At 36.1% G+C, this 16,979-nt stretch overlaps 1 protein-coding gene across 1 annotated transcript in view; it reads left to right on the top strand.

The window, feature by feature from the left end:
* The first annotated feature begins 3,036 nt into the window (after positions 1–3,036).
* The window catches only part of LOC120428053 (uncharacterized), a 32,758-nt gene continuing 18,815 nt past the window's right edge, over positions 3,037–16,979 (top strand). The window contains exons 1-3 of the mRNA XM_039593054.2: positions 3,037–3,984; positions 12,606–12,759; positions 16,584–16,798. Of these exons, the coding sequence (XP_039448988.1) occupies positions 3,939–3,984; positions 12,606–12,759; positions 16,584–16,798 (415 nt within the window). The 5' untranslated portion in view covers positions 3,037–3,938. The remainder of the gene's footprint in view (positions 3,985–12,605; positions 12,760–16,583; positions 16,799–16,979) is intronic.

Raw genomic sequence — 16,979 nt, 5'->3', positions numbered from 1 at the left:
GTTGTTGGGTGATGAAATTGCAATGTCTGGTCGAGGATATAACCTCATTGTTGTGAGCTTCTAAGGAGTGATGAAAGGTAGCTTTTGCTGTTGAAGCTATTAAAACGTAGGCTCGTTATTTTCTAATTGTAACTGATTTTTTTCTCTTTAATTTTCACTAATCTTGTATGGATAATTTCGATCTAAAAGCTGGTTACTAATTCCGCGCCCCCTGAACACGTCTCATCTGCAGATCAGCAGCAATAGCGGAAACAAAAACATTATAAGATGTTCAACAAGAAGGTCCCAACAGTGGCAATAACGCCATCTCCGTCCCGTGACATTTCGTAATGGGACATGTCTTCACGGTCAAGCGAAAAAGAGTGTGGATCTGATAAGAAGGAAAGTAACAAAAATTAAACTTCACAAAATTTTAACCATTCCAGCCAATATATTAAGTTGGTTCTGAAATAAGTAAAAAAAAACAAAACTTTGTCGAAACTCCTTCACTAAGGCTTTCTAGTTCAAAGGTCTTTTCGATGGTCCGCGCGAAGACTGGTAAAACATTTTTCCTCATCCCCATTTTGGGTGAACATCGGCGGTGCTGTTTGTATCAAACCGGCGAACAAAATTAATAACACCAACCCCTTGTCATAAGTCACTTTTAATTAGCGAAAAGAATGCGACGGACCACCGGGGGAAAAAGTTGGCCAGAATGCCCTAACTGGGGAAGAGTGGGCATGGCAGGAAATGACCATAGGGAACGAGTTTAGGTGGAACGTGCTTCGGAAAAGGATGGTTTAGATAGAAGAATTGGAGGACAACGAAATATTTGCGTTTATCTTCGTAACATATTTTGTTATTTGTTTGATTAAAGTGATTTTGATTGAAATTTTTTTTTTTTTTCAAAACGAAAAATTTATAATAATTTATTCAAATTCTATTTTGTTGCTGCCGAGACATCACTCGACACAATATTATCACTCTACACTGAAATAAAACAAAGTACCAAATTCCTTAACTCTAGGAATTTTGCCTTATTTAGTAATCGTTTTTTTTATTACTTAATAAGGAAAGGAGCCAAAATTCCTGAAATTTTTTTTTAGTGTAAGAAACTGGCGATCTGCAGTCGAAAACCGAGGAAAATGGAACGACTTTCTTGAGAAATTTCTGATTTGATTTGGTAAATTTGGTTAATTTGGTTAATTTTTGATTTGTGATTTTTGATTTGTGATTTGTGATTTGTGATTTGTAATTTGTGATTTGTGATTTGTGATTTGTGATTTGTGATTTGTGATTTGTGATTTGTGATTTGTGATTTGTGATTTGTGATTTGTGATTTGTGATTTGTGATTTGTGATTTGTGATTTGTGATTTGTGATTTGTGATTTTTGATTTTTGATTTTTGATTTTTGATTTTTAATTTTTGATTTTTGATTTTTGATTTTTGATTTATGATTTTTGATTTTTGATTTTTGATTTTTGATTTTTGATTTTTGATTTTTGATTTTTGATTTTTGATTTTTGATTTTTGATTTTTGATTTTTGATTTTTGATTTTTGATTTTTGATTTTTGATTTTTGATTTTTGATTTTTGATTTTTGATTTTTGATTTTTGATTTTTGATTTTTGATTTTTGATTTTTGATTTTTGATTTTTGATTTTTGATTTTTGATTTTTGATTTTTGATTTTTGATTTTTGATTTTTGATTTTTGATTTTTGATTTTTGATTTTTGATTTTTGATTTTTAATTTTTGATTTTTGATTTTTGATTTTTGATTTTAGATTTTAGATTTTAGATTTTAGATTTTAGATTTTAGATTTTAGATTTTAGATTTTTGATTTTAGATTTTAGATTTTAGATTTTAGATTTTAGATTTTAGATTTTAGATTTTAGATTTTTGATTTTTGATTTTTGATTTTTGATTTTTGATTTTTGATTTTTGATTTTTGATTTTTGATTTTTGATTTTTGATTTTTGATTTTGGATTTTGGATTTTTGATTTTTGATTTTTGATTTTTGATTTTTGATTTTTGATTTTTGATTTTTGATTTTTGATTTTTGATTTTTGATTTTTGATTTTTGATTTTTGATTTTTGATTTTTGATTTTTGATTTTTGATTTTTGATTTTTGATTTTTGATTTTTGATTTTTGATTTTTGATTTTTGATTTTTGATTTTTGATTTTTGATTTTTGATTTTTGATTTTTGATTTTTGATTTTTGATTTTTGATTTTTGATTTTTGATTTTTGATTTTTGATTTTTGATTTTTGATTTTTGATTTTTGATTTTTGATTTTTGATTTTTGATTTTTGATTTTTGATTTTTGATTTTTGATTTTTGATTTTTGATTTTTGATTTTTGATTTTTGATTTTTGATTTTTGATTTTTGATTTTTGATTTTTGATTTTTGATTTTTGATTTTTGATTTTTGATTTTTGATTTTTGATTTTTGATTTTTGATTTTTGATTTTTGATTTTTGATTTTTGATTTTTGATTTTTGATTTTTGATTTTTGATTTTTGATTTTTGATTTTTGATTTTTGATATTTGATTTTTGATTTTTGATTTTTGAAAATTTTAGTTAGCAGCATAGCTGTGATCATGGCAAAGGGGTTTTGAGGTACATCAGCACCTAATCGCTTAGTTCATCTTCATAAGAGAATAATTCACGATACCAGTCCTTCAACAAATCGGTCTATTTTTCTCATTGCACATACAAACACTCCACTGAAACCCAAAATTCCGTGAGTCGTGAGCCGTTTCCTCTCTCACCTCATCATCTTCACAATCATCACGTCCTTGCTCTCTGTTGTGACACTTATCTCCCACGTTTGAGTTTCCTCTCCCATCTCAATGACGATGATTGCATCATCATCATCCCCGCTTTTCATCATCGCGAGAATTTTCTCACTCTCGTGAGAAGCGCTCTTCCGCTCTCTCTCTCTCAGCATCTCTCGCAGCATCCTTTCGGGATTCGTCTTCTAGGACCAGAGCCTTCGTCGTCGTCGCAGGGATTCGGGGACTCGGGGCCGCCTCAGTTAACGCCAGCACTCGAACGAGGTCAGATCGGTTTTCTGCCGGGGACCGCACACGGGGGTCATCGCGAAACGGAACATTATCGCGCGGAACGGATTATCACAGCAAGTGAGGAGCGCACACATTTTTGCGGTGATTATCAGTGAAATTGTTCGAGATTTGTAGCCGAGGTGGGAGTTTTTGTGGGGAACGGATTTCGTCCGAGAAGAGGTGGTCCACGCCGTAAGTTCCGGGTTGTGAACCACACCCTGAAAAAAAGAACAGGCGAAGAAGGAGAAGCAGAGAAGACGGAATCGGATCCTCCCGGGGCAGATTAATTATCCTTTTTCCTGGTCAGCTTCCGCCGCCGTGGTGAAAACCGGAGGCGGTGAGGTCATGCCCGAGAATTGGTCCTGGGTGTGCTCAAGGGGTTGGCACTGGTGACCACACAGGAGATTCCGTAACCATAATAAAGAGATTAAGTCCTTTTCCCCTCTTTGAATCAAGTGCAATCACTGCACACGTTGCTGCTGTGGTGAGAACGAGTGTGTGTATGTGGTGAGTTGAAGGAGTGGGGAGGTGAAAGTGGAATTTAATTCACTGCCCGTTGTGGACTTCATTCCATTGAAAAGAATCCTCTTACAGGGGAAGAGGAAGTGTTGTTTACATTGCCATCCAGTTCAGCATCCGGTTGAAGGTCACTACGAGTGCGTCAGATGGGAAGCTAATTAAAAGTGAGGTTAGGTTAGTGAATGTGGTGGAGAAAGAGGTGAAGTTATTAAGTCATTTCCGTGACGTGAAGAAAAAGTGTTTGTGGTAATGTAACACACACTGCCACGCATTGGGAAGTTGTTAGAGTGAAATAGTTAAGGGAGGGAGGTAAAAGTGAGCAGAAACTAATTAGGATTAGCCGTGTCGAAAAGAAGCGCTTTTCAAGCATGGTTCAGCGGAAGATACTCCTGTCGTTCATTTTTACGTTGCAGTGTAAGTAAAGTTTCGACAAACAGATCGCAGCAACCTAATCCCACTAATCCATATGATGGCTTCGATGTTTCGATTCGACGACAGTTACGTAATTCGTGGAAGCACCCCATGTGTGTGTGTGTGTGTTTTCAGCTGTTTGACCTAGTTTCTAGTTTGCTCTATGGCAGCGATTGCAATGACAGTTGTTGGAACCAGACTTGGAAGAACCTTGGGCATATCACGATGATGGTAGAGATGGTTGAGGCTTTGACAACAATGGAAACGTGCTAACAATACAATGCGATGCGCTGGAATTGCTTGGAGCAGAACTATGCGGATATATGTTGGCCATTTTATAGTTTGGATTTGTGATAGAGAGTGGCGATGCTCGGTCAAGGAGTGCCCTTGGTCATCTTGCAAAGGGTCTTTGAAAAGATATATGGATTTTATGTATGTTTCTAGCAATTGGGTACTAAAGCCCTAAGTCAATTTTTATGTACAACGGTAAAAAACACGATTAAAAACCATTTCTGATCACTTTTTTCATTTTAAAGCAAATTTTTTTTTTACAAGACAACATTTTTTCGATGGATCAATTATGGTCCCCTTGGAACGAACTGTCAAGTAGGAGCTTTCCTGTCAAGAAGGATCGCGAGGTTAATTTTTCAATATTGATTTAAAAATCCATTTTAAACTCTTTGTGGTCGTACAAAGGGTCGTTGTACTCTAAAAAATAAGCTATATCGCTGGAAACAATAATATCAGCAATCTAAGCTTCATTTTAGGACCCAATTCATGGAGAATGATTTTTTTCAATGAGTTTGGAAACCTATATTTTTATATTGTGGTGATTATTTTGATATTTTGCTAAAAAACAACTATAATCATTATTGTTTTTGCTAAGCAATTAACTCGACGTTGCAGTTAGGGACCATCCATAAACCACGTGGACACTTTTTTTGGGAATCTATTACCCCCCCCCCCCTTGGTGGACAATTGTCCATACAAAAAAAAATCTTTTTTGTATGGATCGTGGACAATCGCCATACCCCCCCCCCCCCTAAAGTGTCCACGTGGTTTATGGATGGTCCCTTAGAAAATAAGTGTTTTCTTGTTAGACGAGATCTAATTTATTTTGCTTAGTTATATGGCCAGGTTGAACGAAAACCAAATATTTTACGTGCATAAAATTTAGTTTGAACTTTTAATCTGACAACCTAACGAGAGATTGAATATTTATTTGCTTTAATTTTGCTTTTAATAATTACTGATTACTTCCTAGCCCTGACATACAGTGTAAACTAGCAAGATATAATTTCAATAAACTTACAATTACAGTCCAGACTCGATTTTCCGAAGGCCTCAGAAAAATTTCACTTCGGATAATCGAATCACGAAAAAAAAATTTTTTTTTGTTGTCTATTTTTTTGTCGAGCTACCCCTATACTACGCTAAATTAATTTGAAATTTTTAAATTCAAGATGGCGACCAATATGGCGGCGAAAAAAAATTGAAAAAATGCGTTTAACAAAAATTTAGATCATCGAAACTTTGGATAATAGAGAAAAAAGAAAAACTACTCAAAACCCTTACTCAATATTTCTAAAAGTTTTTATGTTACGTGTCATGCCATAAATCAAAAACATTTCGTAAAATCGCCCATCATTTCAAATCATGTGGATGAAATCTTATGACCACTCCAAAGAATCAAGCAAAAATTTAAAATCATGCCAGTCTTAATTTATTTATCCATTTCTGCGAAGATTTTGAGTAACCTACGATTACATAATTTTCGGAGGCATTTTTTTATGTAGTACAAATAAATTTCTTATGAAAATATTGGCTTTAAAACGAAGTATATTCTACGTTTATAACTTTTAACGTTTTGAGCATCGTTTCACCAAACTTTCCCTTAATCTATGGAGCTGTAATTCGGCCTGAGGTATAAGTTTGAATTTGGTTGTTTATTTTTATTTTATTTTTTTTTTTTTTTTTTTTTTTCAGGGAAATGGGAGATGTTCGGGATTAATGTTTCCATCGTGGGAATTTCCGGAACGAATTTCAGAGATTCCGGTGCCGGTTTAAACAGAAACAGAATTAAGCTATTAGTACACCGATTTCCAGATTTATTACTCTAAAATTTACTGTTCTTATTCATACTCTTTCACCGATTTTCCCCGATTTTATGCAATTTTATGTGATTTTAAACCCTGAAATATGTAGAACCTACTTGACCGAAATGTCAAGCCCACATATGCGTTTATCCTTATAACTGTTCATCGGTCTGATGGCCGAGCGGGCTAAGGCGCCAGTCCTTACTAATGGCGCTGGGTTTGAATCCCATCGATTGCAACTTTTTTTTGTGTTTGCAAAAAATGTACATGCAGTGTGTAATATTAGGTGTTTATTTTGATGAAGGTGATGTGCATGATTTTGCATGCGATTTTACCATCGGATTTTTTGCTGTGTAATATTCAACCAACAGAAATTTCAACCTTTTTCTCTGTGTTGGACCAAAAAAACTATTTTTTCTGTGTAGTACATACCTTCCCTGACCCCAGAAGTGAAATTGTCTCCATTTGTGTTGGTCTAATCCGAGGATTGAATCTACCGCTTACGAGTCGGAATTGTTACCACTTGTCTCGGTTATAGCTTTAGATTTTTTTTTTCTGAAGGTGTCAAAAAATTAATTGATTAAATTTAAAATTGATTGTTAAAAGTTCAATTTGTAATCGATGTCAGATGTTTTTCAATAGAATACAATATAAAGTTTCGAAAATTGTTTATTTTTACACCCTGATTTTTCAGGCAACATTAAAGAGGAGAAACACTTTTAACAATACACTTGTCCAAACATTTCAAAAGGAAATAAAATGTTCTTGACACTCAACAGCAACGCATCTCAAAGTTACATCGCTCCGGAGAAAAAAAATACAATCTTCGTATCTCCCACTGCGTTCAACTCAAACAGAGAAGCAGTGTCCAGTCGCAGCAGCACTTAATTCGGAATTTCGCTGCGTAAGATAAATAATGTACATTTCATTAATGTTCGCAGTTTGAGTTGTGTCGAGCTGGAAGTGGAGTTTGCTCCACTCCTGGCATTAAACATTCAAGCCTGGGGAGATCGAGAGAAGGGGAATGGTTTTTGAAGTGAAATTGCATAACTTTTTGTTTGCTTTCGACGTGCTAAATTTTGTTACTTGTATAAAATGAGCTCGTTCTTCGAAATTTGTTTTAAATTGTAGAAGGAAATCAATTGGCTACCTGCTTGTTCGAAAAGGTTCAGGGTACACGGTAACGAACAGTTTAATTGGACCGATTTTGACCGCAGACAACTAATGATTGCGGTTATTGATATGTGGTTAGCCAAGAAGTTCATTGTCGAATGCTCTAATCAGTGCAGTGTGGTTTGCTGGAATCGAAGGGTAATTAAATGAGAGCAATCAACTGAAAGTGCCACTTTCAGCTGGTAATTACGTTTCTGCGTATTTGGCACATAAAATTGCTGACGTTAGACGGTATTGAACTTTAATGTACTTTTCGTAGTTTAATCATATTTGCTCAATAGATATGGATTTTTATAGATTATCTGCGATTCATTAACAATATTAGTGTATTCATTCATTCACAACAACAACAACGAAATAATTAAAATAATAATAATATTATAAACCAGGTCGTAATCGGTGCTGGGACCTAGAAAGGTAATTTAATTATTCTTAAAGTTAACAGTAATTACAGAGGATCTTAAGGGTCTAGGTATATCTATGACGATTTTTTATATAGTTCAACATTCGAATTGCCATAAGGTTTTTGTTTTGTAGCACGAAATTTTTGTTTATTAAATTTCCATAGCCTTCCCATTCTCCCCTAAGGATGGCCGTACTCTAACCGGTTGAGAAACACTGGTATATTTTGAGATTTGTATTTTCAAATTAGAGTTTGGTTACAAATTACGTCCATGAACTGGAGGGGCCCCTTCCCCTGGAGTTTGTGATAGTCCTTTATAAAGGTATAGGAAAAGTGTGTGCAAGGGGTTTGAAAGGGGATTCCTTATTCCCGAAAATCTGCTGACGTAATATTTGAACAAATCCTTGTTTATAAATTTCAGTTTGTTTTAAATTTCGCGATCAAAATTTTGTGTCGTTGTTAATGCATTGATTTCTGGCATCTTTAACCTGGTTTTTGGTCATTCGCTACCTTATTCTAGTGTGATACGACTAAAAACTTCTTAAGACTTTGGACAACGAAAAACACTTTGTGTGTGTATTTTTTTACGACCAAAAAAGTAGACTTGCATCGTTCGTTCGGCCATAAAACTATGGAAACCCTCCATACAAAAATGTTATTTTCCGAGCTCTTTAATAAATATAGTATCTAAATTTTCAAATCAAATCTAACATTTTATATGGTCGACAATAAGTGTTTTGGTCAGGACTGTCAAATGTTGAGGTAAATTTGTAATTTTTGAAAATATTTTTGTCGTTAGATCAAAATGCTTCACAATACTGATGTAGAGAAAACCTCATATTTCCCATTTGACCGATTTTTAGCGAAGCTACAAAAAAAGTCACTTTTTGCCTTCCTCACTGAAAGAAGGCTATCATCCTGCTCTAAAAATGAACTTTTTATTAAAAGCTTGAAGACCCACCTTCATGTATACATATCAACTCAGAATCAAAAACTGAACAAATGTCTATGTGTGTATGTATGTATGTGACCAAAATTCTCACTGAGTTTTCTCAGCACTGGCTGAACAGATTTTGGCCAAACCAGTTGCAATCGACTTGGTATAGGGTCTCATACATCGCTATTGAATTGTTTGAAGTTTCGATAACTAGTTCAAAAGTTATATATACAGCAATTCCATTTGAAAAGAGCCTAAACCGAAAAAAAGTTCTCCAATCGGGCTCAATTTTTTTCTGGGGGTTCCTCGGCCTAAATAATTAGACCCGTATTTTTTTGTTTGGCCATTAGGGTGGCCTACATCTTGCTAGGGTGGTTCGAAAAATGGCAATTTTCGTCATTTTTCGCAAAAACCACTTTTTTCGAAAAATCATATCTCCGCGCCATTTCATCCGATTTTCGCTGTCTTAGAAAGGTGATAAGTTTGGCTATTTGAGAATAATAGTACGAAATTCCAAAAATCTAGCTTAACTATTGAAAAAGTCGTTTTAAAACTTAAAATGGCGTTTTGACCGTGTCTGGTCATTTTCGTAATTGAAAGACGCAACTTTTGGTACTCAGACATGTATAGTTCATCGCTGAAATTTTTAAGTTATCACAGTTTTAGTGAAAAAAGTTGATTTTTTTGCCGATTTCGTCATTTTCCTGTTTTTGGGCGTGGCGCGTCAAAAAACGTAGTTTTTATTTTCAACAAATCTTATCTTGAAAACGTACGGTTCGACATCGCCAATTTTTTTTTATATAATGTGAAATTTTCCGAGGAATCCGATAAACATATTTTCAGACATAGGCTCTTTGGTCCAGACACGGTCAAAACGCCATTTTAAGTTTTCATACAACTTTTTCAATAGTTAAGCTAGATTTTTTGAACTTCGTACTATTTTTCTCAAATAGCCAAACTCATCACCTTTCTTTTGCGTCTAAGACAGCTAAAATCGGATGAAATGGCGCGGAGATATGATTTTTTGAAAAAAGTGGTTTTTGCGAAAAATGACGAAAATTGCCATTTTTCGAACCACCCTAGCAAGATGTAGGTCACCCTAATGGCCAAACAAAAAAATACGGGTCTAATTATTTTGGCCGAGGAACCCCCAGAAAAATTTGTAGCCCGATTGGAGAACTTTTTTTTCGGTTTAGGCTCTTTTCAAATGGAATTGCTGTATAAAAATGTGTTTTCACATATATCTGGATCTCATTTATATACATATCATGTAAACGATCCATCATCCGACAACATCGTTGGTTATGTCATCGAGAGACCTTTCCAACGAGTCTACAACATTGAAAATCTGGCAACTCTGTCTCGAGTTATGACCACTTAAGTTATATCTGTGTACTTATTTGTCTGGATCATAAAAAATAGTTGAAATATGTGTCCAAACCACTCATATTAGCCATTGTTGGTTGAGGAAAGCATCAACCACATAGGTTGATTAAGTTAGTTTTTCTATTTTCAATACGATTTTTTAAATGAAAAAAAATCATTTTCATTATGATTTCAAAATTGCAATGTTCTTTAAATGCGTTTTCTTCTTTTTCTCAAACGCCAAAAATATTGACCAAATAAGGTCTGCAAGCCAAAAAAAAGGCAGGCCCAAAAAATTACCGCAACATGATTTCGCGCAAACCATCGATTGATATACACTAAAAGCTTCGTTTTTGCACCAGGAACAATAATCCGGTGAAAAATCGCACTGCACGGACCGGTGGCCGGAGTACAGGCAACCGGAAGATCTGGATTTTTGGTTAAAGTTTCTGATTTATCCAATTGTGAACTGATATGCTTTCTTCTATCATAAATAGTCATGAAAAACAATCATAGAATAATATTAAATACCATAGGACCCATCGGAACCGATTCCACCGATCTCCGGTGACCACATCCGGAACCGCAGTGGGAAACAGCAAAAACTAGTCGTGCGACGTATCAAACTTCTTGATTTTGGATGGAGAGTATTTTTAAAATGTATTTTTGCCTCCTTGACCGGTTTCCAGGTTCTCCGGTGGCCACATCTGAATATCGTATTTGGCATAATCTGAAACCACTCTTGCGACATATCAAACTTCATGTTTTTAAAAGGGAAGTGTATAACTCATATCCCTATCAAAAATCAATAAGTTTGATACTACGCACGACTAGTTTATGCTGTTTCCCACTGCGGTTCCGGATGTGGCCACCGGGGATCGGTGGAACTGGTTTCGAAGGGTTCTATGGTATTTAATATTATTCTATGATTGTTTTGCATGACTATTTATGATAAGAGAAAGCTTAACAGTTCACAATTGGATAAATCAGAAACTTTTTCAAAAAAATCCGGATCTTCCGGTGGCCTATACTCCTGCCACCGGTCCGTGCAGTACGAATTTTCACCGGATTATTGTTCCTGGCGCAAAAACGAAGCTTTTGTAGATCAATCGATGGTTTGCGCGAAATCATGTTGCGGTAATTTTTTGGGCCCTTTTTTCCCACTGTGCATTGAATGGGAGAGGAGTTTTTAGAAATAGCTGGCAAAAACTCAAATTGCAACCAATTCGTTCAGTTCAAGGAGCAAAAGATTCATTTTTCAATCTGTGATAATGTGTAGATGGGCAAAAATTATAAAAAATACGCCTTTTAAAAGTCCAGTTTTACGATTTTGTCCCATCACGCTACATTTTTATTTGAGGGGAAGCACAGTTACAGTTTTTTTTTTCCATTCTACATGACATTTTTTTGTAGGAAAATCAACTAACTTTCCAAATCTGTAAAATATTGGGGGGTTTCTTCTTTTATTTTGCCACTACAGCCAAAACGCTAAAAAAATTTAGGGATTTTTTTAAAAGGAGCCGAAGAATCGGACATCAGCAATCATTGTTTAAAAGAATTATGGAGCACTGGTGCAACTACAGGTGTTAGGGGGTTAAATGTGAAAAATAGAAGACTTTTTGTGGAATGATGTTAATTTATCGTATAATTTAAATCTTGTTGCATAATAAGACAAAAAACAATCTTAAAAAAATACTTTTCATTGTTTGTTCTAAAAAAAATGCAAAAATATATTCAAAGCATGCTTCAAATATTTGAAAACATAGGGTTGTTTGGAATAAAACCAACACTAAAAAGCTTTACCATTTGTTCAAGAGCTGAAACCGGTATTTGTCATGAAAAACATAATTTCTGCATGTTTTTTTTCCTCATTTCAATAAATTGGTCACAGAGGCAAGTTTTAAATTTCTCATAAAAAAACCAAAATACATATTATTTTTTATGGTTTAATGATTTTTTACATGCAGTCAAGCTGTCAATTGATCTTCACACTTATTTAAACATTTAATGTTGATGTCCTATACAATTTTGTTGCATAATATTAATTACAACCAAGATCATGACAATTTTCATTAAATTTAAAATTTCCCGGGAATTCCCGGGAATTCCCGGTATTTCCCGGGAAATTGGCTAAAAATTTCCCGTCTCCCGGGAAATTTGTAACCCCGGGAAATTGAAGTACCTTTCAACAACTGATTAATTCAAAGTTGGAAACAGAGTTTGTGGGTGCTTTAAGAATGGAGTAAAAGTTGGAAAAAGTAACCATTTTTTTAGATTTCAATTTGTGTTCGTTACACTAACAAAAGTTTAAAAAAAAATGAGAGAGTCTCACAACGAAAATCTGTCAGCATAGGTATAATTGTTAAAGGGAGATTTTCCAATCTCAAACCAATCCAATCACCGACGTTCATCATACGGATGTCGAGTAGAATAATTAGTTCCTTCCCGAGGAGTCCAATCTGCAGCAGCAACATGCCATTAGTGCGCCTCACGGATGAAAGTCCTCTGATTGACATGCCAGCGACGGACAAGTCGACCTCGTCATCATCAGGTCCAACCAATCATCAGCGATAACAGTACATGCACTTTCCGATTGGTAGTTATGCGACTCTGACATTCTAGCGCTCTCTCTCTTCTCTTCTTTTTGCAGACCTCAAGCTGATCCGGACGCTGCAGCTGACGGAAATCGTCGTGCCGGAAGTGGTCGATGTCCGCGATACGCCCACACTGTCCTGCTCGTACGACATGGGCACGCACAAGCTCAACTCGGTCAAGTGGTACAAGGACGAGCGGGAATTCTTCAGGTGAGACGCGCGCACGACGATGATCTGCCAGAGGTCGGAGCATGTTAGAGCATCATTACCGGTGCGTTGCGGAAATTGTTGCTATTTTATTAACCCGTAACGCTTCTATTTTAGTTTAGTCACCCGGTCCCACACCGGTCGTTGCTAAATTGGGTTAGCAATTTACTACCCGGCAACCTTACCGGTGGTTGCTGTATGGCAGTTTCATGAAAATGATTCGAAATCATTGTTTGAAGAAAACATAAAAGCTTTCACCATTTTAAATTATATTTTTTTATTGCAAAAAACATACTACAAAAACAGAAGGCGCCTTCCAGAACCACTTTGGATGCTTATTGGCCAAATGGCCAGTTAACATGGAAACGGATACCAGAAAAATGGCCAACTTGATTATTTTTATGAAACCTTGTCATGTTGGATATTAAACTTTATGGAATTGAAAGATATGTAAATCTACGGTCATGCCGATGTTTGATGACCCATTCTGGCCAATCTGGAACTGGTTATCGGTTGCCCCTTGGGGACACTTTCGGAATATGAGAGAAACCCTATAATCCGACATATCAAACTTCATGAAATTGAAAGATACCCATTTTGATTGATCATGTAAAATGGCCCGTTGACCACTTGTAAAGTGATTTTATACTTTTTCCAAATTATGGTTTATTTTAAGCTTTTATATGCTTATCTTTTTTATTTTTTGTTGATAAAAAACTTATGATTTATCAATATTTTGATCCCCACTTTAGGATGCAAATAATATGTTCAAAATATTTTATAATTAAAACAATTTCACACGTTTCAACGTGAGTGAATCTAGTAAATGTCGTCAAAACTTTCATCAAACATTTTTAGAAATATCAAAAATACGTTCAAGTTCTGTAATAGATGCAAAAATAAAAGTTTTCTTTATTAATTTGCAAGTCACCCTCAATCTTACATTGCACTTCATTAGGGATTCGAACTCATTACAGTTAGATAACGAATCTGATTGACTATCAACTGATTCAGGCAGACAAAATGTGGAAATCGGAGGATCAAGTTTGCAGCAAATATTTTACAAAGCTTTCGTCGATCAACCCACCCTCCACCATTATTAAAAAATGACTCGAAAAACCAGGAGCTAAAATATATTTTCAAAAAACTTAAAGAAATTAAATTTAAGAGCATTGAGCTGAAATTAATTAAATATGCATTCCTTTGCATTTAAAATCATTTGAGCATGTTTGGGTTTATTAAAAATAGTTTGAATTTTAGTGAATTTTCGATGAAATAAATAAATTTTGTTTCGCTTTTTTTTTAAAATAATGATTGCAGGTCAACTATACGGAAGCTAAAACATTTTCCAAAAAAAAAATCATTGAAATGTTGAAATTCTGGATCCCAACGATTTTTCATTAGCCACACTTAACTTATAGAAGAATTGTTCAACACGCAGAAAAATGTTTTGTAGAATCAGCCTGTACGAGGTTTTAATCAACAAAATTTTTGTTGAATATAATCAACGCCGATTTTGCGTTGAAACAAACCTTCATTTTCTCAATTCCACAAAAGTCTTTTGTTGTTTCGAAAAAGCTGCTTTGACATTTAGCGTTGATTCAACAAAAATAATTATTTTCAAATCAACAAAACGTTTTGTTGATTCAAATATGCCTTATTTTTCTGCGTGAACATGTAATGTCACCACAATTTTCGAAATATAAAAACAAAACATTTTTTTTAAGATACAAGTACATTCAGCTAAGAACTTTTTTTTCAAATACCAGAAACAACATTACCGATAGAAACTCGTTATTTTGTGGTTCTGTGGCTTGAACATGATATTTTCTTCTTTTTTTCTTCTTCTTCCCTCTCTCCCATATGTCTTCCAAAAAAAATTTTAGGGGGGGGGGGGGGTTTGCCCGAAGCCCACCCCCTTAGCTAGGTGCCTGCATCCTTCAATTCCATGAAGTTTGATATGTCAGATGATAGGATTTCTCTCATATTCCGGGATTGTCCCAAAGGGGCCACTGGTAACCGGTTCAGGATTGGCCAAGATTGGTCAACGATCAACGGCATGAACAAAAATTGGCATATCTATCAATTTCATGAAGTTTGATACGTCGGATAATGGGGTTTCTCTCATATTCCGAGAGTGTCCCCAAGGGGCCACCGGTAACCTGTTCCAGATTGGCAAGAATGGGTCACATCGGCGAACATCGGCAAGACCGTAGATTGACAAATCTTTCAATTTCATGAAGTTTGATATGTAAGATGTTGGGCTTCTCTCATATTCCGGAAGTATCCCCAAGGGGCCACCGGGAACCTGTTTCAGATTGGCCAGAATGGGTCAGTGAACAACGGCATGACCGTAGATTGACATATCTTTCAATTTCATGAAGTTTGATATATCGGATGATAGGGTTTCTCTCATATTCCGGAAGTGACCCCAAGGGGCCACCGGCAACTGGTTCCAGATTGGCCAGGATGGCTCAGCTAATAAAGGCATTACCAAAGATGGACATATCTTTCAATTTCATGGAGTTTGAAGTGCAACATGATGGGTTTTCACCAAAAAAGTCAAGTTGGCCGTTCATCGGGTACCCGGGAACCGGTTCCAGGATACCCGGAAGTGGCCACTAACACTCCAGAGTGGTTCTGGCAATCGTGTATTGTATTTTTAGTAAGTTTTATGGATCAATTTCAACCATTGTGAGAGTATTTGTATCCCATATATGTGTAAATCATTAAAACATGAACTTTTCGGATGTTCCGGATTTCCGGAACCGGTAGGTCACCTGGCCCTGATATTAATATTTGTGGTCAAAGTAAAGGTAAATACCTGTCTAATGCAACCCGGAGCATCCTGATTGGTTGAAATTTACCGGAGATACAGGTCGTCAAAGTTGTGGTCTCAAAAAGGTCTTTTTCGGTTGTAGCCGATTCCCGTGGCCACCGGTGTCCTAAGCTTTCATTTGTGTCCAAAAGAACCGGAATCGGTCAAAAACTGGATTTATGACGATTTTTTAAAGTTTGGGGTCGAAAAGGACCCCAATACCTTATGTGGGAACCAGCAAAAAAAAAGAAGCATCCTCCCTGATGTAAAGGGAACTCCTTCCGGATGACTATCGGAAGTCCAAACAGTATCCTCCCTCTTGCGCAGGGAACTCGTTCCGGATGGTTACGAAACCAGCAAAAATCATCCGGAATGAGTTCCCTGCGCATGAGATGATGCTGCCGGATTTTTTTTGCCAGCTCAGTGACCATCCGGAAGGAGTTCCCTGCGTTAGAGGAAGGATGCTGTTTGGCCTTCCGAGTATTCAGAAAACTGGGAAAACCATTCTCATGAACAGTCAATCCTTCAGTAGCCGGTTCCGTGGCCAGTAAACCCGGAATCCAGGCCATTTTTCACGATACTTACCGGATTTTTTATTGCCGCAATCCAACTCTAAAACAAAACAAAAGACGAAAAAAAAAACACATAAGCAACATTCGAACATAAAAACTGAACAAACTTTGTTTTGAACTTTGACAGTTCCAAGTTTTAGTTGCGTTGCTAGCGCGTTGCTAGATTTGGTAACTCGCTCCCAACCGACGCGTTACGTTTTAGTTTAGCAACCCATTTAGCAACGACCGGTGTGGGAGCAAAGTTACTAACACGCGTTACAAAACGCTAAAACCGGCCTAATACTCACGCTGGTAAGGTTGCTCTTAGAGTGGGTTTTCAAACGGTTGTTTTAAAACACAAGCTAACAAAACTAGAAAAAAAATACATTCTCGCAACAATAGAGATAAGGTCTTGATATTAAAAAAAAAATCATCTTCCTTAACCCCACCCCGCACAGGTACTCGCCGATGATGGAGCAGAACCAGATGATATTCCCGGTGGAGGGCGTGACCGTGATGCGGAAGGCGCCGGCCCACCTGTGCGATCAGTACTCGTGCAGCATCCAGCTGCAGCAGCTCAACATCCGGTCGAGCGGCGCCTACCGGTGCGAAATCTCCGGCGATGCGCCCGAGTTCAAGTTGGCCCACGGGACGGCCAACATGAGCGTGGCAGGTGAGTACATACTTCAAATTAAAACGCTGTAATCATTCGTCTGAATAGTCGAGTTTCAAGACGTGCTAAACGTTTTGCTGTCCAAACCCTGTATGTACCTTGACGAACCAAACCCATAAATATCGAAACAAGTCTATAGTTTTTTTTGAAAAGGTCCTATAAGCTATTGTCTTTCATATTT

The sequence above is a fragment of the Culex pipiens genome, chromosome 1 (genome assembly GCF_016801865.2).
Source record: "Culex pipiens pallens isolate TS chromosome 1, TS_CPP_V2, whole genome shotgun sequence".
Taxonomy (NCBI): Eukaryota; Metazoa; Arthropoda; class Insecta; order Diptera; family Culicidae; genus Culex; species Culex pipiens.
The sequence above is the reverse complement of the archived record's forward strand: the minus strand, read 5'-3'. Positions and strand labels throughout refer to the sequence as shown.